Source organism: Callithrix jacchus, chromosome 18 (assembly GCF_049354715.1).
Source record: "Callithrix jacchus isolate 240 chromosome 18, calJac240_pri, whole genome shotgun sequence".
Classification (NCBI taxonomy): Eukaryota; Metazoa; Chordata; class Mammalia; order Primates; family Cebidae; genus Callithrix; species Callithrix jacchus.
The window spans coordinates 17,258,923-17,286,011 of record NC_133519.1 but is presented as its reverse complement, the minus strand read 5'-3'; the positions used below and the strand labels follow the sequence as shown (position 1 = coordinate 17,286,011).

Below are 27,089 nucleotides of genomic sequence, written 5' to 3'. Positions count from 1 at the left end.
CTAACTGCATTTCGGAAACTCTCCCTCTCTTTTTCTCTCTCTCCCCCCCACACTCTCTCTTTCTTTCTGTGTGTGTCACACACACACACACACACACTCAACCTTAAGCAAGGTGTAGTAAACTGAAATCAAGCCCATTCCAGTCCAGTCCGCTCCCCGCCAAGGGCACCAAGGCCTGACGCCCCTCCCAGCCCAGCTTCATTCCTGCCTCCGGGACCCTCACCTCCCAAACTGTCTCTGCATGTCTTCCTTCCAGTAGACACTGGTAGCCCAGCCCCGCTCCAGGATATGGGGAAGGGGCTCTGTGAGATTCTTCTGAGCCCCTCCCAACACCCCCGTGAGCCCCATTATAAGACCAAGTGAGCCTGGAGACCTGGCGATCGATACCCCTCAAAGATGAAGACGCTAATAACTTTATCCCCTCTTGTCCTCCAACTCCAACCTACATTAGCTCTGACCACAGGCCCCAGGCAGCTGGGACCTGCCGTGGGCGGGCCTGGAACTGAGTAACCCCTTCAGATCCAGGTGGGAAGCATGAGGGTAGACTGTCAGAAGGATTTCCTGGCACTCAGGAATGGGAGGCCACCAGGACAAGGGATACAGCACCTTGGAAGCATGTTTCCCATGCCCGGGTCCATATCCTTGGAGACCTCGGAGACAAATCTATGAGGATTTGTAACCTCAGAAGTGTCCTTCAGGGCACAAAGATCCCTGTCCAATCCCTGAGGGCTGCCTAGAGGAGGTGAGCTGAGAGAGAAATTCTCACTAGGAAAAATCAGGGAGTAGAAGAATAAATGGGGGATAGAGGGCAGGGGAGGCTGGAGGTTCTTCCTGCTTTAGGGCCTTCTGGCTCAGGGAAGGGACGTGGAGCCCACGGGAAGCCCCTTCCTCACCTCATGCTCTCTGCAACCCCAGGTCCCCTGCAGGTAGAGGGAGTGGTTGAGATCAGGGAATAAGAGCTTCCCTTCTGCAAACACTATCCCTTCACAGCATACAGCCTGCCTCACCCCCACATGCCAGGGCTAGGGCCTGCGCTGGCAGGATAAAGAGGAGTCGGAAGAATAGTGAGGGAAAGAAGGAGTGGGAAAGAGTGTTTTTACATAGCAGCCACTAAGGCCAGGCCTACAGGGAGCGCTTTCCACATGGGACTGGTTTAAAACTCATAACAATCCTGGGAGGTTCCTGCTATTATTACCCTCATTTTGCAAAAGAGAACACCAAAGCACAGAGAGGTTGAGTAACCGGCCCAACGTCACACAGCTGGTAAGTGGCACAAGCAGACTCCAGAGTCTAAAGGCTTAACCGCCAGGAAACACAGCACTTTAAGAAGAGGAAGGGGAGCCAGGCACAGTGGCTCATACTTATAATCCTAGCACTTGGGAGGCTGAGGTGGGTGAATCACCTTCGATCAGGAGATCGAGACCAGCCTGACCAATGTATTGAAACCCCGTCTGTACTAAAAGTATAAAAAAATTAGCTGGATGAGGTGGCTGGTGCCTGTAATCCCAGCTACTTGGGAGACTGAGGCAGGAGAATCGCTAGAACCTGGGATGTGGGGGGGCAGAGGTTGCAGTGAGCTGAGATTGCACCATTGCACTCCAGCCTGGGCAAAAGAGTGAAACTCCATCTCAAAAAGAAAAGAAAAATGGGGAGGAGGAGGAGGAGGAGGAGGAGGAGGAGAAGGGGGCCCAGTTCAGTGGGAGGTAGACTCAAGAGCCTCTGGACCCCAGGACTGGGCTGGAAGCGGGGCTCATAGAAAGCACATGGCCTCTGGAGCTCTGCTTCTGTGGATCTCGGGTTCTGTCCTGTGCCTCAGGCTCTCTGCCTTCCTCTCTGTTCCTGCACCTGCAGGGCTTGAGTCTCTGCAGGGCTCTGGGCTGCCTCTCCTCTTGCCCCTCCTTGCCCCCTGTGGGCTCCTCCTGCAGCTCTGGCCTGTCTTGTCTATCTCTCCCGGCTCCAGATCTCCCTCCTATCACCACCCCAGAGCCACTGCTGCTCAAACTTCCCGTCTTAGCACAGGAGTCCATCAGCGCTGGAGTGGGAGTGGGAGACAGAGAGATCAGTCTGGGAGGGTCCAGCTGCTTACAGCAATAGGGCCACCTCACTCCCCAGCATCCCAGAAGTGCCAGAGTCGCCTGGCGGTTCAGGAAGCAGTGGGCTGAAAGTCTGGATTCCTGGGTCCTGGCTCCTACCAGAAGAGTCCCCCTCTGATAGCCCCGCTGGGCAGCTTGTCCAGCGCTGCTTCAGGAATTTGGCAAGACAGGCTCTCTCCAGCAGGTACTTAGAAAGGGCAGGGCCTCTACAGAGCCTCTGCATGGCTCTAGATTGCAGTCTGGAATTCTCTCTAGGCTCTCTCTTCAGCCTGGTGATCCAAGGGGGCATGGCCGGCACACTCTCCACCGAGGCTGTCCCAGCACTCTGCCTGTCCTTTTCCTGGAACCCCAGACAGATGCTGGCTCTCCTGTCAGGAAGCCAGCCCCGTGGGAGCAGGGCAGGGAGGAGCCAGAGGCTCCTTAGGAAGGCTCAGGGGGTTGAGGGTGGCCTGCACGCCCGGATCCTTTAGAGACCCCGTCCCAGTGCTGGCAGCCTCCGGGAAGCCCCACTGGCCTCTGCACCACTCAGTCTTTCCTTGCAGAGTAAGTGAGGAGAAGCTGGCAGAGGCTTGCTCAGACGGAGGCCTTCCAGCTTCTTTCTTCAGTGCTGGGTGTTCCTGAGGTGTGCACCACCCTTCCTGAGCCTCCGTCTGTCAACCAAGACAGCCCCCTCTGAGAAGGAAGGGGCCTGAGCCAGGTTGGGGGGAACCCAAATGTGCGATCTTTACAGCCTCAGGCTGTTGTCCTGGTCCCAGACCCCCACAGGGTCCGTGGGGCCGCGTTCCATTGATCCCCCAGCAGCTATCCATCTCAGCTGGTGCTCAGCCCCTGGGGTATGTCGGGGCGGGGGCAGCTAATGGACTTGGCACAGCCAGGAGGTAATTAACCAGGAGGGGGCAAGGGCCACAGAGGGGTGGAGGGGGCACTGTTAATGACAGTGGAATCCAACAGCTATGAATGACTGGCAAGGGGCTCTGTGTCTGTGTGTCTGTGTGTGCATGTGTCTGTGTATGTGTGTGCGTGTGTGCGTGTGTCTGTGTATGTGTGTGCGTGTGTGCGCATGTGTCTGTGTATGTGTGTGTGCATGTGTCTGTGTATGTGTGTGTGCATGTGTCTGTGTATGTGTGTGTGTGTGTGTGTGTCCCTGTTTGCACATGCATATCTAGGCTGGGTGGGGGTGGGCCAGGTTTCCTGTTGATGTGCACATCTGTGTGTCCATCAGTGAAGGGGAGGGAATGGGGTGCTTTCAAAGAAGGGAAATATGGGTGCAAGCCCTCACTTCACCCATCAAGACAAAGCCCCAGATCCAGACCGCCTGAAGGGATTGGAGTGCCAGGTTTCAGCTCCTGCTCCCAGATCAATGAAAACTGTCCAGTTCCCTCTCCCAAGCTCTCCTGGAATCTCCCTTCCTGGTCCAAACCTTATTCCCAGAACCCCTCACCTCACCTGTCTCCCCACACCTGAGGCCTGATAACCTTCAGAATGGTTCACCTGCCCTGGCAGCTCCTCGTGCTACCTGTCCTCCAAACCAGCTCTTTAGTGATGCCCCAATCCTGCTCCATATGGGGCAAACCTCAGGTCCCCTCCTGTTTCTACCCACAGATCCTCCAAGTCTGGGTGTCCCATCCTCTCCCAGCCCCTGCATAGAGGCTCAAAGGGCAGAGGGGAGGGGACAGGTGAAGTAAAACCCCCTGTGGAGTCCACAATGTCCTCCCAAACTTCTCCGACTGAGCCCTGGCCTACCTGTGTCTGTTGGCAACACTGGTCTCACCCTCTCTCCATGTGGTGTCTGCTGTGTCTGTGTGTCTGTCTCTACCTTTCTCTCTATCTGCATGTCTCAGTCCTTGTGTCTCCCTCTGCAGTCTCTCTTCATGTAGCCATGTCTGTACATCCTGTCTCTGTCTCTCTCTGCACTGTCGCTCCCTTTGCATCCATCCCTGGGCTCACCTGTTGGATCTGATCCCCCAGCTCTGCACCCCTCACCATGTTCCCAAGCCCTTTCCTCCTGATGGCTCCACCTGCTTTAAGCGCCCTCCCTCATGGGGTGATGCAGCACCAGCCCAACCCATACTGGGCAGGAGAGGAAGGCCTGTGAACTTGGCCCTTAGGGACCAACCACACACACACCCACCCCAATCCCCCTATCGATCAGCCTGCAGCCCTGGGTCAGTCCTCCATTAGCACTAACCAGCCTGGACAAGAGGCAGACACACCACTGGGCTAGGCCTAGAGGTGATAAGACACAGATTGAATCATGGGGGTGGGGGTGGGGTGGGACTGGCACCCAGGGACATGAGACAGCCATGTGATTAGCCCTGAGGAGCCATGGCAAGCTTGCATTATTGCAGGAGCTGGGCAGGTGATTGGATGGGATAGGGCTGAGGGCGGCGGGGAAGCCGCTCCTCCCTGGCTCTGGACGGAATGCAAGTCTTTGGGTTAGGGAAGATGGAGACAGGGCCCAGGTGCCCTGACATGACAGGGTCCAGGCTCAGTGCTGACAGAGCCTCAGACCACTCAGTTAAGGCCAGTGGTGTCTCAAGGGACAGAGGAGAGGGGAGACCTCACCTACTCCCTTGGAGAGAATGGGACAGGGAGATGGCTTTGTCCTTAGCACAGACCCTGGCCTCCAGATGCTAATCAAAGCACCTAGAGCCAAGAACAGTAACAGAGGGGCAAGAACAAGGGGACCTGCCTCCATCAATCCTTAGTCCTGCTCTACACACACACACACACACATACACACAGTTTCTCTCTCTCATCCACTTGTTCTACTGCATGCTTGCTCTGTTCTGGACACAACAATAGAAGGAAGACACCCCATCAACGCTTCCATCCTGCCCACCATGCCCCACACTGTGGCACCAACCTTCCTGAACACGAGGCACAAACATCCACAGGGTCTCAAGGTCTGGGACTTTTGACCAGAGGCTGCCTCACCAGCAGGTAAGCCAGGTGACCACGGGACTGGGATCCAAACTAGAGTCACAAGGTGAGAGTGGCAGGTCCATGGAGAAGGGGTAGGCAGGTGAGGGAAGCCTGAGTGGGGGAGGACAGCAGAGAGCTGTCCCCCTACCTGAATCCCAACGCCTCCCTCCTGGAACGACGTCATCCCACGAACAGGCAAGAGACACGGCCAGGGGCTAATAAATATAATTGCTATGATGGAACCTTGCTAGAAGCAGGAGCATCCTCTACTCCCAGCCCCCACCTGTCCCCTCCCACATGCTGAGGGTGAGTTAGATGCTTTGAGATCACCCTGGGGCTGCTGGGAGCTATGGGGGATGCTGAGGGCTAGCCACTCCCAGCCCTTGGGCCTGCCCCTAGCCCAGGACATCCAGGTAGACAGGAGGCGCCTGGGCCAGGGCTTGCAGGCTCGCGTGAACATCCTTGATGCTGTGGCGTTGCTGGGGCTCCCGCTGCCAGCAGCCCCGCATGATGGCGTAGACCTCTGGTGGGCAGGCCCGTGGCCGCTCCAACTCACGTCCCTGCGTGATGCATTCGATCGCCTGGGGCCACCAGAGAGACGGAGGAGAAAGCACACTAGGCCAGGGGCTGGAGAGTGAGGCCAGCCCCAGCGCCCCCACTGAGGCTCCCACGGCAGCCCACACTGCTCATCTGGGCTTCTTAGCCAGTAGTCACCTGAATGGACACAGTGAACCCCAACATCCCTTTGTGCCCTGACACTGAGAAGTGAGAAGGATTAAGGCTCACTTCTGGGAAGCTCAGGCTGGGGTAGGATTGCCTCCAGAAAACTGGGATCAGATCCTAAGAAGACTTGCCCAGGTGGGTTGAGGAAGGGGAGGGGCTGAGGTGCTTATCAAATCCATCAACTTAGTGTTGAGGGCTGACAGGAGGAGGAGAAGCGCCCTCTGACCCCCAGCTCCAGAGGGAGAAAAGAAAATACCGCAGAATTTTAGTTAAAGGCTTTGAAAAATATCTGGCTCTCATTTTAAAAAAGCGGGCAATCCCCATTTCTCCCTTCTCTGGACACCTCTCTGTGGGACTAGCTCTCCCAAAAAGAAACTGCAGCAAGAAAGATCAAAGTTAGACTCTAGGAAGAACTGTTGAAGCAGCTAAGGAATCCAAAGAAGGAGAAAGGGTGGCAGGGAGAGGCTGGAGAAGGGGCCTGGAGCCTCTTTTCCCCTTCTTACTCCCTCCCTATTAGAGGACTTGGGTTATGGGCGGCACTAATTCCATTTCTTCTCTCAGTGCTTGAGAAAATTAAAATCTATAACCCTCTCCCCCACCCCACCAGCCTCCGGGGAGCAGACTGCATTAGGAGGAGAAATGGAAACTGACAGCTGCGAGCCAAGGAGGGGGTGGGGCCAGCTGCTCTGGGAGACAGAACACCTGGGGCCTGCTCTGCAGTGGCCAGCTAGGAGGGCAGGGGGAGGGGGTCGGACTGTCGTCTGACAGTCTAACTTCCAGCCATCCTGCTGCTCACTGGGCCCTCTTGTGCTGGGCTCCTCTTCGCATGCTGGTCCCTTCCACTCTGATCAAACACAGCTAGGGACGGGGGTCTGGCTCCGAATACAAAGCACTTGGAGGTTTCCCCAGGGCTCAGTTGGGCCTGGGCTTAGGACAGTAGGTGAGGCAAGAATAGGGGAGGAAGGGAAGAACAGGGCTGGGGTGGAGGGGGCACAGGGTCAGCACAGCGCTGGAAAGGGCCCCCTGACAGGCTGTGGCAGAGGGGCAGAAGGGGGACCGAGATCCCTGAAAAAGGGACCTGAAGGGGCATGCGAGGGGGTGGCCAGCCAGGGGTGACCAGGGGCTGGGGCTGACCTCGGTGTTGGAGAGCTGGTACCAGGGCTGCTTGCCGTAGGTGAAGATCTCCCAGAGCACCACGCCGAAGCTCCACACGTCGCTCTCGGTGGTGAACTTGCGGTACAGGATGCTCTCGGGTGGCATCCAGCGGATGGGCAGCATGGTGCGGCCTCCCACCTGCCCCGGGGCGGGCGCCGCGTCACCTTCAAGGGCGCCCGGGACCGCCCATCACAGCGCAGCCCGACCCAGCCCCATCATTGAAAATAAATAGATGTGGCTCTCAAGGCTGAGAGGGAACAGCTGAAAGTGCTGTTGCCACCGAGGACGGCAAAGGACAGAACCCCCTCCACTGGGGGCTGTGGAGGTAGGTTGAAAACCGGAGCCAGTGAATCGCAGACCCCAGCGGGTGTCCTAGCAAGGGCAGGCTCTCTGTGGGCTCAGGATCCAGGGCGTCTACAGTTTGGATGCAGGGGGAGGGGTTGAGGAGGAAGGACCCTTACACGGTAATAGTCGGTGCTGTAGATATCCCTGCTCATGCCGAAATCACCAATCTTGACCACCAGTCCCTGGCCCACCAGACAATTGCGCGTGGCCAGGTCCCGGTGTACGAAGTGCAGACCCGCCAGGTACACCATCCCCGCAGCCACCTGGCTAGCCACGGCCAGCAGCTGCCCCAGACCCAGAGGGCCTGGAGCCACATCCTCCCCACCAGCCAGCAGCTTGGCATCAGGCCCATGGGATCTGTGAACAAGTAAAGGAGAAGGGATAGGCTGGGAAGTCAGAACCCCCAGGAGCCTGAGGAAGGTGATCCCCAGCGGCGGGTGTGATAGGAGAGGAGGCTGGGTTTCCGGAAGTGGAGGACAGAACAGTAGAGGCAGCGGTCCGGAGGGACGGGATGGAGGAGCAGAACAGGCATGCCCCCCTCCAGAGCTCCTGCCAGAGACAGCCCACAGTTCCCACATCTGTGCCTTCCTCTCTGGCAGCGCCTTGAACTCCAGATGCCCACTGGCCCCTACATCCCTTGCCATAGACACGTCAGACTCAGCCCTTGCCAATCAGAGCTCAGCGTCTTTACCCAAACCTGCCCCTGCCTCAGGGAAGAGACCCTCCCCACCCAGGCAGACCCTGAAACCGGAGAGTCCTTGATTGTCCTGTCTTTCTCCCCTCTGCCCTCAGTGTCCCACCATTCGTACAGGGTCTTCCTTCCTTTCCAAGGTGTCCAGGATGCCCGCCTCCCCCCACAGCGAGCACTCGGGTAAGTCCCCGCCATCATCTGTATTCCCCTATGTTCCTTCTCCTGGACCTTTGCCTGAGCTGACCACTTTGCCAGGAAAGCCCTTTCCTGCTAGCCAATCTTCTCATTCGTTTAGTCGAGGCATTTGTCAAACACTTCCAGTGTGCCAAGCACAGGGGCTACAGTGTGGAGTGTGAGGCGGATAAGCGGGTCATGGCAGTGCAGTGTGAGGGGCACCTGACGGGCACCATGGGTGGCAATGAAAGAAACCAGGGAAGGCTTACTAGAGGAGGGGACACCTAAACTCAGAGTCAAGTCCTGAAGCCACAGGAAGGGAGCTGAGGCAGGGAGGGGTAGAGTCTGTGTGTCTGTCTCCTTCTTTCTATGGAGGGAGGGAGGAACAGCGCACCAGGCGGAGGGAACTGGAAGGGCAAAGGCCCGGAGGGGAGAAGGAACAGATGGCCCCTCCTAAGGGAAGTCTTCCAGACTCATCTGTGAGCATCAGTGATTCCCTCCATGGATTCCCCCAGTGGTCCATCCAGCATCAGAGCCTCATCTCCCATAGCCTGGGTCCCAGATAGTGGTATCTCCCTAGCCTTCGTCCCCAAGACCAGCACTGAGCCTGCACCATGTCTTGGAGCAAAGAGATAGGCTCCTCCCTGGCCTTCTCCTGCTCCTCTGTGCTGATCCTCCTCCACACTCAACCTTGGGTCTGGCCTCACCTCCTGCTCTACACCCTGCTCCCTCCTGGTCCACAGGATAAGCTCAAGACTCAGGGGTCCCTCCTATCTGAGTCCTGCAGCAGCCTGACTGCATAAATGATCCATCACTCCCAACCACACAGCAGTTGCTCATCCAGATCCACAGCCCCTGCTCATTGTCCCTCTGACTGGTGAGGAAAGTGAGGTCAGAAAAGAAAGTTACTTGGCAAAAAAGGCTCAGCTCTTAAGTGGCAGCTGATTCCAAACCCGCTTCTCCCTGCCTTACAAACACCGCCCCATCCTCACGGGAGCGATCTCATCAGGGAAGGACTCCACCGAGGGAACCGATGCCCATCGCATAGGGGTTGAGAGTAGGAGCTGTGCCCGCGGTCACACGACCCCTGGACCATTTGCCACCTGTATGCACTCAGGCAAGTCTCAGAACCTCTCTAAGGCTTATATCTGTGAAACAGGCACGTTTCTCGAAGCTATGAAAATTATCAGCACAAATAGTGAAACATATCAGAGTTGTTCTGTCCAAAGCCAAAGAAATGAATTTTTTTGTAACGTGCTTCAAGTATAAATTGCAATATATGCCTGGAGGCCATAAAAATAAATACATGTTTGTATTACTGTACAAGATATTTTTGTACCAGCACACAGAACCATAATAAGAACGAATTGTAGAGCCAGGTGCAGTGAGGTGCACCCGTAGCCCCAGCTACTGGGGAGGCTGAGGTGGGAGAATCGCTTGAGCCCAGGGGTCTGAGGCTGCACTCCAGCCTAGGCAAGAGAGCAAGACCCAGCTCTAAAACAATAACAATAAATACATTTTTAAAAATAAAAAAGAATAAATTGTAAAGGATATAACAGCACCTGAACATGGAAGGTGCCTTATCCGTGCTCGTTACTGTTCCTATTGTCATTATTAAACTGCCACCCTTACAGGCCTGGCCCTTGTGTGCCACACACATGCACATACACCTTCTGCGAAGCCCACTCACCCCAGAGTTTTAGCTCATGGTCTTGGCCATCGCAACCCCGCTGACTACTGACACTTGTCCTTTGCAAGAGTTACCCCCCATTCACACATCTGCCTCCTCTATCGTCTCAGAGCTCCCTGGGGACTCGGGGATGGGAATGTGCCCTCCTGATCCTCCTTGGTGTCTCCCCTTGGTTGGAAAGACAAGCAGGGTTGTGCTTATCGGGGAGGGATGACGGGGCCCAGAGCCAGGGACTGGTACCGGAGGAAGCGGTTGAGGTCCCCGTGCCGCATATACTCAAAGACCATGAGCAGGGGGCGGCCCTCGGTGCAGACCCCGAAGAAGCGCACGATGTGCTGGTGCTGCAGCATGGTGAGCAGCTCGGCCTCGCGCTGGAAGTCCTGCCGGGCACTCTCCGACACCTCCTTCAGGGCCTGCATGGAAGGGGCAGGGACAGGACTAGGTGGGGGCCCAGCCCTCACTGCTGGCCATCAGTGACACTCCAGCCACGTCAGCCCTCGGCATCTGTCCCCACTCTGTCCTGATGTCATGGAGCTCCTGGGGGTGGGACCCAGGCCAGCGGTGCCTCTTGGGCAGGGTCTCACCTTGACGGCCACCAGCATCTTGTCCTGCTCAGGCAGGAGGTTGTGGCACTCAGCAAGGAAGACCTTCCCAAAGGCGCCCTCGCCCAGCTCCCACTTGAGCACGATGTCCCGGCGCTTGATGTGATGAACACCTGAGGGGCTTGCAGGGTCAGGTGGAGCCCCAGTCTCAGGAGGGCTGGGGTTGTAAGGGGGGACTGTCTTGGCCGAGATGTGTGCTGCACAAGGCTGCCCAGACAAGGGGCTATGTGGGGGCTGAAATTCACCAAGCCCCATGTCATAGTGTGGGGCTGCATCTGCCCAGAGAGGACATGGTTCGGGCTAGCTGTGGCTCCAGGTGGGGCTGCTAGTAAGAGCCAGTCTGAGCTCAGCCTGAGAATATGACAGGGGCTATGGCTGGAATAGGGTTGGAAAGGGAGGGATGGTTCAGGTTTTGGTGGGTAAGGGCAGCACACGCACACCTGCGTGCACACACACACACACACACACTCGCCCCTGCCCTTGACCCAGCATGGCCCCTCACAGGCATCACTGAAGTATTGTGGATTCTCGATGATGTGGCCTTGGAGCCCAGAGCCTTTGCCCTCAGTGGGGGACAGGGAACTGCCACCCAATGTCATGAAATGCAGGGACATGGCCAGCCCGTCCTCTGGAGCCAGCACAGCCGGGCCTGGGGAGGAGACACAGACACATGAAGGGTTTGCCCACACCTTGGCCCTTCCCATCCTTGCCTGCAGGATGCCTGGTCACCCCCACCTTGTAACTTGCAGGGGAGAGACTGAGGAGCTAGGGAGTGAGATAGCAGGCAGGGGGGAGGGGGAGGGGGCACCACCGCCTCTCCCTGTGCTGGCTCCTGTCCCACCCCTGGCCCCATGGGCACCAAAGAACTCCCCCCTCACCCCCACAGAGCCCAGACCTCCCAGACCCACTTAGTGCTTGACTACAATCCAGCCACCAATTAGCAGCTGCCGCCTCTGAAACGACCCCAGCACCAGCCCGACACACACTCACACACACACTCACACAAGCCTCACAGCCAGGCCTTCATTTATACCCCCACACACTCACACGCCCTGGAACTCCCGTGTGGACAGCCCCGAGACAGAGACATAGTCAGGAAGAGCCCGTAGAAACCAAGCCAGAACAGACAGATAGACAGACAGACAGCCCTGTGCAGCTCCAACTCACGGTTGATCCCAAACTTGTTTCTCCGTCCCCATTTGTTGAGCACAAGGAGCAGCGTCGAAAGGAAGAGGCAGGCAAAGACGGCCAGGCCTACAGCCACCGAGACCTGCTGGGGCAGAGGAGAGGAAGGCAGGCAGTTAGACCCAGGGGTTTCTCCTGCACTCTCAGAGATGCCCATCGCAAGCCATATCTTAACCCTGCAGGAGAGCCCAGAGCCAGACCTCCAGACCCACCTCCCCTCCCCTGGGGACCCCACGCAGTGGCTGTGAGGGTGGCAGACAGAGCTCAGGCCAGACGGTAGCGATCTCTCAGCTCAGACCAGAAATGATGCTCGGATGAGCCTCCACCCAGCCTCCCCATCCCAAGGTCTGCGCAAGCTTCTACTTCCTGTCTCACCCCAAAAGGGGTTTCGTCCTTCTTCTCCACTGGGTCTCCAGATGTGCTGTTAGTGTCTGTGGGGACACAGGACAGGAAATGTGGGCCTCGGCGCACCCTGTCGCCTCTAGCAACCCTCCAACCTTGCCCCCAGCTGGCCTCTCGGGGATCAGCTCAGCTGTGCCTTCTACCCTGGCCTCGGTGCCAGAGACCAGGCAGAACCTGCCCTCCACCCTGGGCTACTCACCCACTGGTGAGAAGGAGACTGCAGCAGGAGGGAGGAGAGAAAGCAGTCAGAGGGAGGAGGAAAGCAGTGAGTCCCCTGCCTACTCTGGGGCTCTTTCCTTCGTGGGGCGAGGGTGGGATGGAGGTGGGCTGCTGGGCCTCAAGGGAGAAGATGCATGTGGCCCTTTTCCAGCTGGGCCGCGACGCCCTGGTGCTATCTCCTCAGCCAGCCCACAAGGATGGAATAGCTCAGGAGTTCAGGAGTCCTGGCTCAGGGAGAGGGTAAGCTGGACACTGGGACTCCAGACTCCTTTCTGTCCGGAACCAGGAACTCCAACTTCTGGGCTCAAGGCCATAGCAGGAAGTTGGCTGTAACCCAGGTGGAGCCCGGGAGTGGGGGCGGGGTTCAGGATGGCCCTCGCACCAGGAATGGGGTCCTCGGGGTTGAACTCGAAAGGGTTGTCCATGAAGGCCGCCATGATGGAGGCAGCAGCCTGGCCAAGGGGGTTGGTGGCCAGCAGCGTGTAGTTGCCATTGTTGACGTGGGTGGGCTGGTTGAGGCGCAGGCAGCCGTGCCGCATGGTCTCATTGGCCGCCGGCTCCAGGAACTCGGTGAAGATGAAGCTGGTCTCATTGAGCACCGAACCATTGAAGAGCCAGCGCAGAGACGGTGCCGGTTGCCCGTCCACAGAGAAGGGGATGCACCAGTGGTGCATCTCCACCGAGTGCAGCAGCTCCACGCTGGCCGGGACTGTGGGCCAGAAAGAGTAATAGAAGGTCAGGGTGGCTGGAGGGAGCCTGGCACAGACCCGACAAGTCCAGGGGCAAAGCAAGTAGAATCCGAAACCAAGGGACAGGCCTGAGAGAAGCGAGTCAGCAGGCCCTAAGAAATTCACCAAGGAGAGATGTTTTGAAGAAAGTTGACAATACATTTTAAATAAATCAGGCAGCAGGCACATAAAATTTAGAGGCTTAAAGAACAAGCGGCCGGGTGCGGTGGGTGACTCATGCCTGTAATCCCAGCACTTTGGGAGGCAGAGGCGGACAGGAGCACAAGGTCAGGAGATTGAAACCATCCTGGCTAGCATGGTGAAACCCCGTCTCCACTAAAAATACAAAAAACTAGCCAGGCATGGTGGCACGTGCCTGTAGTCCCAGCTACTGGGGAGGCTGAGGAAGGAGAATCGCTTGAACCCTGGAGGCAGAGATTGCAATGAACCGAGATCACACCACTGCACTCCAGCCTGGGCAACAGAGCAAGACTCCATCTCAAAACAAAAAAGAAAAGAAAGTAAAAAGAATATAAGTGGTAGGCCGTATATAAGTCACAGCCCCAGAGAAGTGGGTAGCAGCTTATGATGATTAAACATGGAGTTTTTGGGGTAAGGAATCTGGAAAAAGTCACTGTAACTAAGCTGAAGAAGGGTCAGGGGTCCTAACAATCAAACAAGCAAAAAATGTGTACAGTTAAATGATTTGGAAAAAGCCACACACAGTGACTTGTTCCTGTAATCCCAGCTACTCAGGAGCCTGACGTGGGAGGATTGCTTGAGGCCAGGAGTTGAAGGCTGCAGAAAGTACGATCCCAAAGCACTCTGGCCTGGGCAACAGGCTGAGACCCCATCTCTTGAAACACACACATACACACACACACACACACACACACACACACACACACACACTTTGAAAAAAGACATGGGTTTAAAATAGACCCAATCCATTAAAAGCAAAAAAGCCCCTCAATGATAGAAAAAAAAGTGTATGTATGTATAAATATATAGATAGATAAATATACATATATATGTGGCATTCATACACAGGAATATTATTTAGCAATGAATTGCATAAACCACATATAGCAACTTTCATTAATGTGGATGAATCTTATAAAATGTTGAGTGAAAGAAACCAGAAATAATACATGCAGTAGGATTCCATTTATATAATATACAAGAACAGGTAAAACTAAACTATACCGATAGGAAAGCATGTTTGAGAAAAATTGTTTTTAAAAGCAAGGACGTGGTTACCCTGACAAAACTCAACATGAGATGGAAGAGGGGGACGGGATTGTGACTAGAGAGAGGTGTTTCGGGGGTCTTCCATGCTGCTGGTAAGAGTAGTTATTGTTTAAAGTATATATATATATTTTTGCACATTTCTATGTATATTTCACAACAAAAGAAGAAAACTGGTATAAAGTAGAAAATTTAGGATAATTTGTTGGCTGACCTAGAGAAATTAGGCAGCAAGCCTAAAGAGGAACTCAGGAGGAGAATTTCCTCTTTTGAAACTAGGATTCTGGGAGAAGGACCTGAAGAGGGACAGGCATGAAGAAATACTTTGGAGCAGTGGGAACAGCCGGGCAGCTGGCGTTGAGGGCCTCAGGTAGCAAGGCTTGGGCAGGAGGCCAGAAAGAAATCCATCTCCGTCCCTCTGGCCTTGACAAGCCCCCAGGACTTCCCCCGAAGGATCGGGTTTTCATGGGAATCTGGAAACAGCTGGGAGGGAGCAGCTGTGGAGACGCACATCCCACCCTTTCCTCCAGCCCCCCACCCTACATCCTCTTTTGAGGGAAGAAGAGATGAGTGGGGGGGTGGGTGCAGGAGCTACCACTGAGACTCACAGGAGACGTTGACCTGAACAGAGACCTCTGCCCGGCCCACATCGTTCTCTGCCCAGCACGTCACGTTCTTCCTGTTGAGGTCACGGGTGACATTGGCCAGGGTCAGCCCCAGGGATGGCAGAGCCCCAGATTTCTAGATCAGGGAAGAGAGAGGGAAATCAGAAAGAGAGGCCCTCTGGCTCCAGATGGAAAGGAAAGGAGAACTGGGAGAGAAGAAGAGGGAGAGAGAGGTGGGAGAGAATGTATCAGAGCACGGCCTTCCTCCTTTAGGTTTGTAAGTGGACTATCTCCTGGATCACATTTTTTTATTTTATGTCTTATTTTTGTAGAGACCAAGTCTTGCTGTTCTGCCCAGGCTGGTCTTGAACAGGGTCTCAAGAGATCCTCCGGCTTCAGCCTCCCAAAGTGCTGGGATTACAGGTGTGAACCACTGCACCCAGCCTGAATCACATATTTAATTATGTGAAAAAACTAAAATAAAACCAATAACCTCAAAATAGGCACAAAATACCCCAAACTGAAACTAAAACCAGACACCTGAGCAGCTAAACAGACATCATGAATCCCAAGGACCAAATTCGTACCCAGTTCATTGGAGACCCCACTTGGACCTCACCGTCCATTCATTCCCGTTTTACACACAGTTCTAACAAACTGAATCTCAGCCTAAGGAAAATCAGAAACAAAGAGACAGTGCAAATAGCAGGGTGGCGGCTAGAAACAACAGCAGCAGCAACGTCTCCTGCAGCAGATGAGGTGAGGTTAGACAGGCAAAGCGACTTGATTCTGAATCATCATCAGGGTTGAATCAGATCGAGTTTCTCTTCCTAGGAAACCATGGATTTGTCATAAGTTACATGATCTTATGACGATTCTTCATCTTGCTGAACTGTGGGTTTTTGTTTGTTTTGTAAGCTGAAGAGGTGGGCAAATTATCTTCTGACTTTTTTTTGTTTGCTTGTTTTTCGTTTTTTGTTTGTTTGTTTCTTTTGAGACAGAGTTTCGCTCTTGTTACCCAGGCTGGAGTGCAATGGCGCGATCTCGGCTCACCGCAACCTCCGCCTCCTGGGTTCAGGCAATTCTCCTGCCTCAGCCTCCCGAGTAGCTGGGATTACAGGCACGTGTCACCATGCCCAGCTAATTTTTGTATTTTTTAGTAGTAGAGACAGGGTTTCACCATTTTGACCAGGATGGTCTCAATCTCTTGACCTCATGATTCACCTGCCTCGGCCTCCCAAAGTGCTGGGATTACAGGCTTGAGCCACCGCGCCCGGCCTTATCTTCTGACATTTTACAAAGAGATTTTCACAAAATGATGAAAACAATGAAGTGGTGGACAAATCTCATTTATCTGAAAACTTCATAAATGTGAAATTCTTTGACCACATGCCAGAGGAGGTATGGTTTCCCCAGGCTTCCACCAGAATATGTGAGTTCAAAGGTTCCAGCAGAGTTCCAGCCTTTTGTGCAAGCTCTGGATTCCAGCCACCTGGAATCCTTGGCTGTCCCATCCCCTCCACTTACTGTGGGGTCAATAACTCTTCCCCCTGACCTGCTCTGCCATTCCTTATGCTCTTAACTGAGGGGCAGCAGCCTCTTTTCCCCTCCGTTTAACCCAGTTAGGCTGTAATATTTTTTTTTAAGAAGATAGGCTCTGGCCGGGCACGGTGGCTCATGCCTGTAATCCCAGCACTTTGGGAGGCTGAGGCAGGCGGATCACAAGGTCAGGAGTTCGAGACCAGCCTGGCCAATATGATGAAACCCTGACTCTACTAATAATACAAAAATTAGCCGGGCATGGTGGTGCACACCTGTAGTCCTAGCTACTCGGGAGGCTGAGGCAGAACCCGGGAGGCAGAGGTTGCAGTGAGCCGAGATCATGCCACTGCACTCCAGCCTGGGCATCAGAGCGAGACTGTCAAAAAAAAAAAAAAGAGAGAGAGATTGAGAGATAGAGGCTCTAGCTTTGTTGCCCAGGCTGGTCTCAAACTCCTGGTCTCAAGTGATTTTTCCTCCTTGACCTCCCAAAGCACTGGGACTACAGGTATGGGCCACTGTGCCCAGTAGGGTGCAACTTCTGTATAGGTAGTTTCTAGACAACACAGATGGTGGCAAACATGTAAGTCTCTCAAAGAGAAAGCAAATCCTGGAATCGCCCCAAACAGAGAGTTGATCTAAGGTCTCTCCATGCGTGAGCATGGCCTCTGCCTGCTCCCCTCTCTTTCACTCACTCCAGGCAGCTTTGCTTTCAGTGGCTAGTGGTCCCTCCACCATGTCTGAAGCCCCCTGCTCAGTGCCCCCATGGCTCCTCCCTCAATGTGGTTCCAGGTGCCTTCAGCAATTCTGGGGTTGACTCTACCCCCAAAGTGAAGGCTCCCAACTCAACACCATGCTCCCAGTCCCCAGGCACACACCCCCAGCCCCTGCACATCCACTCCTGCTGCCCAGGGGAAGCCGGTTTTTTACGTGGGCACAGCCCACTGTCAGCTCCTGTTGACCTTGTCAACAAGGCCACCAGAGTTAGCTGTGGCTACTCTCATCTGCCCATCGCCAGCCTAAGGACAAAGGGGAAGGCCTGGGAAGATGCCCAAAGACATGTCTGGATAACAGAGATAGAGGCCAGAGAACGCCCAAGGGCAGGCAGGACATCAGAAGGTCATCATGTCCACCTCCTCAGCTTACAGATAAGAAAACCGAAGTGCAGGCAAATGAAGGGACTTTTCTGAAAGTCATCCGAATTAATTAGTGAGAGAGCTGGAGCCCGACCTGGGCCTCCCCTATTCATATGTTCCTTACATGCCCAAGAGGATGCTGCTTCCAGAATCTCCAGAAAAAAGACCTCGAGGCCCCCAAGAACTCACCACGATGCAGTACCACTGATATCGTGCCTCCTCCTTGGGTCTCAGTTTCCTCATATAAAAAAAGGATGTATGGGAGGGATGGTCTATTGGGTTCCTCTCAGCTCCAACATGTAAGGGTTCTGTGACCCTCTCCCTTGCAGCCAGCACCATGTTTCCAGAAAGGGGTCCCCAGTCCTGGGGCTCTGTTGTGGCTTTGGGGTCCCTGCGGGTCCAGTGACCACCCCGAGGGTGTGTGGGTGCCCTGGGCTGCCCACAGCACAGGCCTGAGCCCTGTGGGTCTAAATCATCTCCGTGCGTCCATCCCTCAACCTCTGTGTGCTCCTTATTTGTTGTCTCTTTCCTCCGCAGTGTGTCTCTCTTTCTGTCTTTGTCCCCTGTGCCCTGCCGGGACCTCTCGGGGGCTACGGACAAAGGGCTTCTCACCATCACTGTGGCTGACTGCTCCAGCTCCGTGAGGATCCAGCCGGCCTGCTCCAGGCCCCGCCCCTCCACCTGGCAACGCAGTGGCACGTCGTCCCCCACATCCACGGAGGCGTTGGGCAGCTGGACCTTCAACGTGGGCACACCTGGCCATCCAGGATGCCCGAGGGCCAAGGGGTGTTAGAGCTGAGAGTGGAACTCCACTGCAGGGTGCTCCTTCCCCCACCCTCCTCAATGACCCAAAGCCCGGGTCATGTCACCTAGGCAGTTTCCCCCAGCCTTGCTAGTGCCCATTCCCCAGGCCCTTTCTGTGCTTGCTCAGTGCCCTCTCCCCCAGGCAGGTGGCTCTCTTTCCCAGCCCCCTTATGCCACCTCCCACACCTGGCACCTACCACAGCTGGCATTGGGCATATGGGACAGGGGGCCCAGCCCATGACACTGCAGCTTCTGCTCACGCACTCCGCCCAGTCCCTCCTCCTCCCAGCGCTGTAGCCAGCGCAGGGCACAGGAACAGTGCAGAGGGTTCCCCGATAGGACCCTGGTGGGCATGGGGGACAGCAACAGAGTCAGGGAAGGGGCCTGAGAGGCCACAGGGGATAAGAGGGAGCAGTTAGGCAGCAGGGAGAACAGTCTACAGGTGAAAGGGAGGACACAGAGGTCTTTCTCTCTGACTCCAGTAACAGGATGTTATTCAAAGAAATAGGCCAGGTGCAGTGACTCACGCCTGTTAATCCGGCACTTTGGGAGGTCGAGGCGGAGGATGGCTTGAGCCCAGGAGTTCAAGACCAACCTGGGCAACGTGGCAAAATGCCATCTCTACCAGAAAACAAATAATAATAATTTAAAAGTGAAAGAAATAAAATGCAGAACGTGGAAACCAGCTGATGACTGGGGGATGCATGGGCTCACTCACCCCAGGCTCCCCAGGTGACAAACCAGGCAAGGGCCTTCAGCATGGTGACAAGGAGGGAAGGGCACAGCCTCCCAGAGTGACCCAGAGGCCTTAAGTGCCCTGCAGGTCCACATGGACCCCTGCTGCCCCACTCACCCTGTGCAGGGTGCCCAGGGAACGTGGGCAGATGTGCCGTGAACACACAGCGAGCCTTTGGTCTGCTCAGCCAGGCCCAGCACACACAGCATCAGCCAACCAGGCCAGCTCCCCAGGGCAGCAGACCCCATAACGGGTGGTCCTGCAGCCTCTTCTTTGTTTGGGGTTTCACTGGCATGCAAACAATTCCCAGAGACCCCCAGCAGTGCCACACAGACACAGTGACATGCCATCCCACAGAGCCAAGTGCACCCAGGCACACACACACTTGCTGCTCTTGCCCCTGGAAGTGCCCTCACTCACAGTTCCTGTAAGGAGAGGCCCTGCACGGTTTTCCAGGAGAGAGACTCCAGAGCATTGAAGGAGAGATTCCTGCAGGCGTGGAGACAGAGCAAGACAGACCCCTTGAGCAACTCGACCTCACTCTGACCCAGAATGAGGGAGGGGAGGAGCAGAGAAGGAAGTTGACATCTGGCTCCCCCTTCCCAGCCTAGGCAACCAGAACAAGCCCTGGAAGGCAGTGTGTGTGGATGGTGAGGAGACAGGGGTGAGGGGGGCGTTTTGAGTCCCACTCCTCTCCCTGGAACAACAAGGGTTAACCCCACTTAACCCCCTCCCCAGACCCCAGGGAGGAGGATCTGAAGGGTCTGAAGGAACAGCCGTTCCTCCCTCCCCCACCGCTTTGGCCCCAGCTGGCAAAGTGCTGAGGCCACAGCTGGGGGAAGGGCTCCATCTGTGCTCCCCTCCCGACAGAGCCCAGGACGGGGCCAGAGGAAGACGGGGAGGACTGAGGCTCCCACACTCCCTTGCCCCTACCTGACCACAAGGAACTCAAACCACTTCCTCAGGTCCCCTCCTCCTCCTCCTTCTAGCTCCTCAGGGACTAAAAGGTCAGGCAGGAAAGGACCCACTCCCCCAGCCCCTCATTGTAGGGATGGAGAAAGTGAGTCCAGCAGGGCGCCCGGCTCCAGACCACACAGGAAACTGATGTAGGAGCCCCAGTGCCCGGTGCTCTGTGCCAGGCTGCCTCTGCTGGGATCCTCTGCCTCTGAAGGGCCTACCCTGACCCCTCTTCTTTCCTAGCCAACCTAGAATGTGTGGTGGCTGGGTTGGAGAGGTACCACCACACAGCGATCAAAGACACAAGCTGGAGAGAGCTGGGTGTAAGTTCTGTCCTGCCACACACAGCTGTGTGACCTCAGTTCAGAAACTCAACCTCTCTGATCTCAGAATTCTCATCTATGAAATGGGGACAAGAACACTCTCTCTCTCACCAGGTTGATTGTGAAGAGTGTCATTGAGCACATGTTTAACTGAAGCCCCAGTATAGATGTGATATGAAATCACTTTATTTTACTTTGTTTAATTGCTGGACCCAGGAGAGTTTAGAGGACCCAGCACACCTCCATGAATGTCAGACCCACCATCTTTCCTGTCTCTCCACCTGCTCATGTTGGGGGACAGGGGAGCTGAACTCCCGCCCTCAGAAGGCCAGGGAGGGGCTGCCAGGGACTCTGATGGTCTCTCCTGCCATTTCCATGACCAGCTCTGTCCTCCAGCAGGGGTGCCCAATCCCCAGGCCACAGACTGGTAATAATGCCACTGTTCTCCAGCCTGGGTAACAGAGGGCGACCTGACTCTTAAAAAAATAAAGAAAAAGGCCAGGCAGGGTGGCTCACGCCTGTAATCCCAGCACTTTGGGAGGCCGAGGCGGGTGGATCACTAGGTCAAGAGATCGAGACCATCCTGGTCAACATGGTGAAACCCCGTCTCTACTAAAAATACAAAAAATTAGCTGGGCATGGTGGTGCGTGCCTGTAATCCCAGCTACTCAGGAGGCTGAGGCAGGAGAATTGCCTGAACCCAGGAGGCGGAGGTCGGAGGTTGCGGTGAGCAGAGATCACACCACTGCACTCCAGCCTGGGTAACAAGAGCGAAACTCCATCTCAAAAATAAAAATAAAAATAAAAAAATAAAGAAAAAGTCAGCAAGGAAGAGGGGCTATAAACAGGGTAATATGTGGTCTGTTAGGAGGCCACTGAGTAGTGGGAGGTGAGCAGTGGTAAGTGCGCATTACCGATGGAGCCCCGCCTCCTGTCCATCAACAGCAGCATTAGAGTCTCATAAAAGCAAACCATACTGTGAGCTACTGCGCCTGCGGGGGACCCAGGTTGTGCGCTCCTTTTGAGATTCTAAGTACTGCCTCATAATCTGAGGCGGGACAGTTTCATCCTGAAATCATCTTCCCCTCCCACACCATCCGTGGTCAAATTGTCTTCCATGAAACCAGTCTCTGGTGCCAAAAAGTTTGGGGTCCTCTGCTCTACAGGAGGGATAGCTATGATCCCCAGGAATGAGGAGGGTGATAGTGACAGACCTAACACCCCAGCTCCCAGGCCGTCCTAGGGGCCAAGTCAATGCGTTCCCACCACGGAGGGGGTGGGAAATGGAGTCCCAGCCAGAACCCAGGAGTTCTGCTCCTGCCGCTTGCTCCCTTTGCACTGCTGCGTGTCTGAACCCTGGGAAGAGAGAGAGGGCAGGCACCTATGGGAAGTGTCCTTGCAGCATGAAGCATGAAGCATGGAAGTGAGACGGCAAGAAGGACCTCTAGCTGGCAGGGTGAGAGCATGCCATCCCTGCGGGAGGTGGAAGGAAGCCCCAGGAGAATGGGTGAGGTGACTTCCCTGATAAGGCTTGGGCCCTCCTCATAATCATTCCCTGGGGACAGCCAAGCCCATTAGCAGCCCAAGTCTGGGTGTCCTCCCCCACCCCCACTATCCAGCACTGGCCACTCACAGGCGACTGAGCCGAGGAGTGAAATGGAAGGCATCTGGCGCCACGAAACGGAGACCACTCTTCACGATGGTGCTGGGGAGGGGTGCGGGAGGATCAGTCCCCAGGTCTCAGCTCTTCTGGGTCCCTGGCTCTCCCTGCTACCCCAGCCCTCCAGTCCCCCATGCTGAGCTCCTCCCCCTCCCCAGGCCCCTCATTGTTTCCTCAACTACCCGAGACCCCTCAAAGCCCTGAGCTTCCTGACCTCTCCCAGTCCCTCAGTCCTCAGCCCCTCAAGTCCTCCCAGGCCCTCGGATCCTTGAGCCATCCCCGACTTTCTGGTACCCCTTCCTGGGCCCATGCTGAGCTCCACACCCACAGCCCCCATTTCCCTCACAGGTTTCTCAGCTCCCCCAGGCCCCTCAGGTCACGGAGCTCCAGATGCTGCAGATGCTGCTGGTTCTCAATGTAGCTGTGGGGAGAAGGAATAAGAGTCACAGGGCTCAGGCCCATACTTGAGTTCTCATGCCCACCCGCCTGCCTCCCTCACAATACACATGCACCTCACAGGCACACACATGTGCACCTGTTCAGACCTGCATACACACTTACACGGGCATGCACACACAAATGCATACATGTGCATAGAGATGCACCTCCTCAAGTCACACGTGCACATGTGTCCATGAACACACATGCGCACACACATGCATGGATTCCCCACACCCTCACACATATGCACTCTCACATACCTCTTGCACACACACACCCAGCCAGGTGTGCACATGCGCACATACAGAGGCGTAAGCATCTGCACAGATGACACTCATGCACATGCACACATGAACGTGTGCTGCATGAACACGCTCACACAGGGACACACAGAAACAAAGCTGGCATACATCTCCCACGTGCACACACACAAGCCCATTCTCAGGTCGGTGTTCTGCTTTTACATCAGACGTCCCTGGCACACACTCACCAATGGGAGGTCATGCTGAAACACTTGCTTCCACAAAGGGCTGAGGCGCGTCCTGCCACTGCCCCACCCAGCACAGACGAAGCCTGTGCTCATGCAAATGTGTGTTCCCAAACATGCCCAGACTCACCTGTACTGCTATACACACACACACACACACACACACACACTAGCATCTCTGCACCCCCATAGCCTCTGACCCATCTCCACACCTGAGCACCCCCTACTCCACCCAAACCTCCCCCACCATCTTTTCAGCAGATCAAGCAAGAGGCTTAGAGGCTATCCGTCAGAGACCCCGAGAAGGGACCCAGGAAGAGGAGAGGGACAGTCCTCTTCCTGGATGAGAGGATGCAGTCAGTGTTGGGGTGGGGGGAACGACACAGACTGGCTGACTCCCACAGCAAAAGAGAGAGAGAAAGATGGCGAGGCTTAATGAGGAGCGTGGGGGCAGAAGGGCAGAAAAACAGAGAGAGAGTGAAACAGAGACACTGAAAGGGAAACTGACAGGAAGAGACTGTCAGAGAGATAGCGCCAGGCAAGAAAGAAGACAGATGAGAGAAGGGAGACAGAGAGACAGAGAGATAAGGACAGAGAGGCACCGAAAGCAAGACAGGGAGACAAGAAAGAAAGAGGAAGAGCAGGCATTCGGAGCTGGGGGACAGCTGACGCCCCGGGCCCTGCCTGGCTGCTGGATCTGACGTACCAGGGAGCTCCTCAGAACTCGGCTGCCCTGCAGTGGCATGTTAGTGTGCCCCCCCACCCCAACAATACACGCCAGGGGCCCCTGACTCACTGCCAGTTCTGAGAACTCTCTCCCTCTACCCTCTAACTTTCCCTAACTTGTAGGAACCAGGACCAGCCTGAGTGAAACTCCCTTCCTCCTTTCCTCCCTTCCCAGCCTTGGCCCCAGCAGGACAGCAGGGTCAGGTCCTAAGTCTCCCCATGGACTCAGTGGAGGCCTAGAAAGTAACCTCCACTGACTCTGAGGGAGGGCATATCTCTCTATTCTACCCACCCCCAGCCCCTGCCCAGAGGGTTTCAAGCTGGAGGGACCCAGGGAGGGGGTGAGAATGCGGTGGGCTGGCAGGGTGTGTGCGAGCTGTCAGGCCAGGTTGCTCAAAGCTGCCCCAAAGCTGCCTCATTCGTTTGGATTCATAATCAATCTGTCTATTCGAGTCCATTATCTGCTCGTTAGCTCTGCGGGTGAGGGAGGAGGGAGGGGTCTGTGGAGGCAGTGGGGAGGGGGTGTCAGGCTGCAGCCCCACCCAGGGGGACATCTCAGCTCATGCCTGCAGACTGCCCGCCACTTAGTCCCCAGCCCTGACCTGTCCACTCCCCCTACCACTCCCATCCCTACCCTGCCAGACCCACTTGGGGTTTAGAAGGAGTTGGGAAATGTGAGCCCTGATGGGGAGCACTCAGGAGTCTGGACCCCAGTCTGAAGGCCCAGGGTGATGAGAACTGCACTAGGACTGGCAGGCCGTATCTCATGCCCCCTCCCATCATGCAGAGACCTAAGCCAGACCAAGACTAAGCCATCTCCTCTACTCCTGGTCTCCCTAGAGCCATTCGGGAAATTGAGTACCTTCCCGTTAATTACCATGAGATAACCCGAGTAACTCAGTGCCAATTATTTCGAGGTGCTCAAGAAACTTCCAGACAGTGATGGGCTCCACCTCGGGTACCTTCCAGACAGTGATGGGCTCCACCTCGGATACCTTCCAGTCCCTCACTGCACTAGGCTAGGGTTCCTTGTCCACCTTTTAAACCCCAGGCCACAGGAGGAGAATTTTCTAGCAGTTCCTCCCCTCTTCTAGACGTCTCACTGGCCACGATGGTCGTATGTAATACTCAAATATTTTCCAGCCATCACCATGTAATGCCTGAGTACCTCCAGGCCAATCATTACCGCATGCTACCATAGGTTTCACCCGCTGCTAAAAAGTACTTGAGTATTTTGTAACCAATTCCTGCAGAATGTCAGAATCCTGCAGAATGCTGAAGCTTCCTCCCAGTTTTGTGCCCCAGAGGGAGGAGGGTCTCTCAGCAAGGACCCTGACTCCCTACCCCAGGTAGAGAGTCCCGGTCGGAGAGGGAGATGGGAGTGGGGAGAGAAAATCCAGGAGGGGGTCCCATTTCCCAGATCCAAATCAAGGGGTCCTGGGACAAGGAATGGTAAAAATGCAAAAAGGAGAGCTCAACCACCCAGCTACGCTCCTCACCACCTCCCACCAATGTCAGCTCAATCCCCAATTCCAGGAGAAAAGCTGGGGTTGCCTCATCATAACAAGGAAATGGGTGGGGGCTGGCAGTAAGGGTGTCAAACTGGGGACTTCTCCGCACCACGCTTCTCTAGTGGGACAGGGCAGGGGCTCCTGGCTGAGCTCCAGAAAGTGTGGCTTCTAGACGACTGGGCTCTTTCAGACCTGGTCCACGGAGATTCCCCACTCGATCTCCCTGAAGCCGGCTGCCCAGCTGCCCTGAACACTAGGAAACATCCAGGCTGTCACCATAAAGCTTGCTAGGGCAGCGGCGGCTGCGGAGGAACGCCCGGGCACCGCCGAAGACTGCGTGGTGCCAGCCCTCCACTGTGATGGCCTTGCCTGACCCAGCAAACAAGTGGCGAGTTAGCGCCCTCGGGGCACGGCAATGCCTGCCTGTCCCCGAGCCCCCTCGCCCGCCGAACACTCACAGCTCAGTCAGGTTCTCTGCGCCGGGCAGGTGGTGGAGGCTATCCAGGGCCCCATCCCGGGTGCATCGCAGTCCCGAGGGACCGTGGGGGCAGCAGGCATCGGGGCAGGGTGCGGCGCCTGCAGATGCCAGCATCAGCCAAGCCAGCAGGCTGCCTGGCCCCGCAGCCCAGCTGTGCCAGCCGAGCTGCCCACGCCGTCCGCCTCGCAGCATCGCGGCGGTGCCCGCCTAGCTCTGGCGGGGCAGCCGTCTGTGCGCTCGCAGCTGCAGCTGCCGGGCCTCCCCCGACATGTGCGCCGGGCGGTGTTAAAGACCCAGCCGCCAGGAAAGGGCGGAGCCAGAGGCCCCCGCCCGTCCCCGCCCCGCCCCTTGTCTCCACCCCCTTTCCTCCCCTCTGACGCCCCCAACTCCGTCCCCTCCGCTGTTAGGGGCCCCCAGGGTCAACCTTCTCCCCGAGGATGCCCCCAGCTCCGGGAGATGCGGAGGGGCTGCTGCAGAACGGCTGGGAGGTGTCTGCTGAGGCTGGGAGTGGGAAATTGATACGTTATTTCTCCCAGCTTAAAGCAGCTGCATTTTTACATTTGGGGAGGCGGGGAGATGACTGAGTTAGTGAAGGTTGCCGTCCAGGTCAACCTAGCCAGCCCCAGCCTCGGCGCTCCATCCTCACGGAGCGAGTGCCTGGGGAAGTGCGCATGTCACCTGGAGTAAGTTAGGTAGAACACTCCGAACTCTGGGAAGAAAAGGAAAAGGATTATAAAAGGATCAATTGCAGAAGCTGGGAGGAAGACACTGACCGGCCAGAGAAAGGGAAGGGGTCGCCTAATTCGGCCGAAGGGAGTCGAGTGAGCCAAGACCGCGCCTCCAAGAGAGGCCACAGGGTGGCGCGAGAAGCCCGCGCGCAAAGGTACAAGCTCCCCGCCCGGGCCGGTGGCTGGGGGCGCGATCTGCAGCCCCCAATGCGCAACGTTTCGGGTCCCAGCTTCAGTCCCTGACCCCGGCCAGTCAGCGCTGGCCCCGGGGCAGGACAGGGCCGACATGGATCGCCTCCCTGACAAGAGCATCGATTTATTCGTGAAGAAATTAATAGATCTTCTCTTAGCTCCTCCGACGCGGGAGCCGCCCCCGTGTGGAACTGAGGACCCGTCCGCCCCTGGAGGCCGCGCACCTGGAAAGTCCCGGGATCTCCAGCACCCAGGGCAGCAGAAGGCTGGTCCTAACCCCTCCCACCGCGCCAGCCTCTGTGGCTGCCGGAGCCCATCCGTCTCAAGCTGTGGAGAGAGAGGGGGAGAGGGGTCTCTCTTGGCGGGGGGACAGGTAAGGCCCCAGGGAGCAAGCGAAGGACAGCCTCCTAGAGGGTCACGGTTCTCCTCTCTGCCAAGACCCCAGCACGGACGGCCCCCCAAGTTCCCGAGACAGGGACACACAGACTGACCGAGAAGCCTGAGCTCAAGAAAGTGACTAGAGGGAGGCAGAGCCCCACACAGTGATCGCCCTCTTGATCGGGATCTTGGTCAGAATCAAGGTACT

General features: G+C 56.0%; 1 protein-coding gene across 1 annotated transcript; it reads right to left on the bottom strand.

The window, feature by feature from the left end:
• Window positions 1–5,227: 5,227 nt before the first annotated feature.
• On the bottom strand, window positions 5,228–25,846 carry NTRK1 (neurotrophic receptor tyrosine kinase 1). The gene is made up of 17 exons (XM_078356010.1): window positions 25,564–25,846; window positions 22,287–22,361; window positions 21,914–21,985; window positions 19,421–19,489; window positions 18,462–18,607; window positions 18,073–18,215; window positions 14,789–14,921; window positions 12,587–12,913; window positions 12,185–12,202; window positions 11,959–12,014; window positions 11,566–11,668; window positions 10,901–11,047; window positions 10,381–10,511; window positions 10,037–10,209; window positions 7,358–7,598; window positions 6,876–7,034; window positions 5,228–5,599 (listed from the first exon to the last, which is right to left on the bottom strand). The coding sequence occupies exons 1-17, from the start codon at window positions 25,773–25,775 to the stop codon at window positions 5,414–5,416; spliced, it is 2,391 nt and encodes a 796-aa protein (XP_078212136.1). The 5' UTR covers window positions 25,776–25,846; the 3' UTR covers window positions 5,228–5,413.
• Between the last annotated feature and the right edge of the window lie 1,243 nt (window positions 25,847–27,089).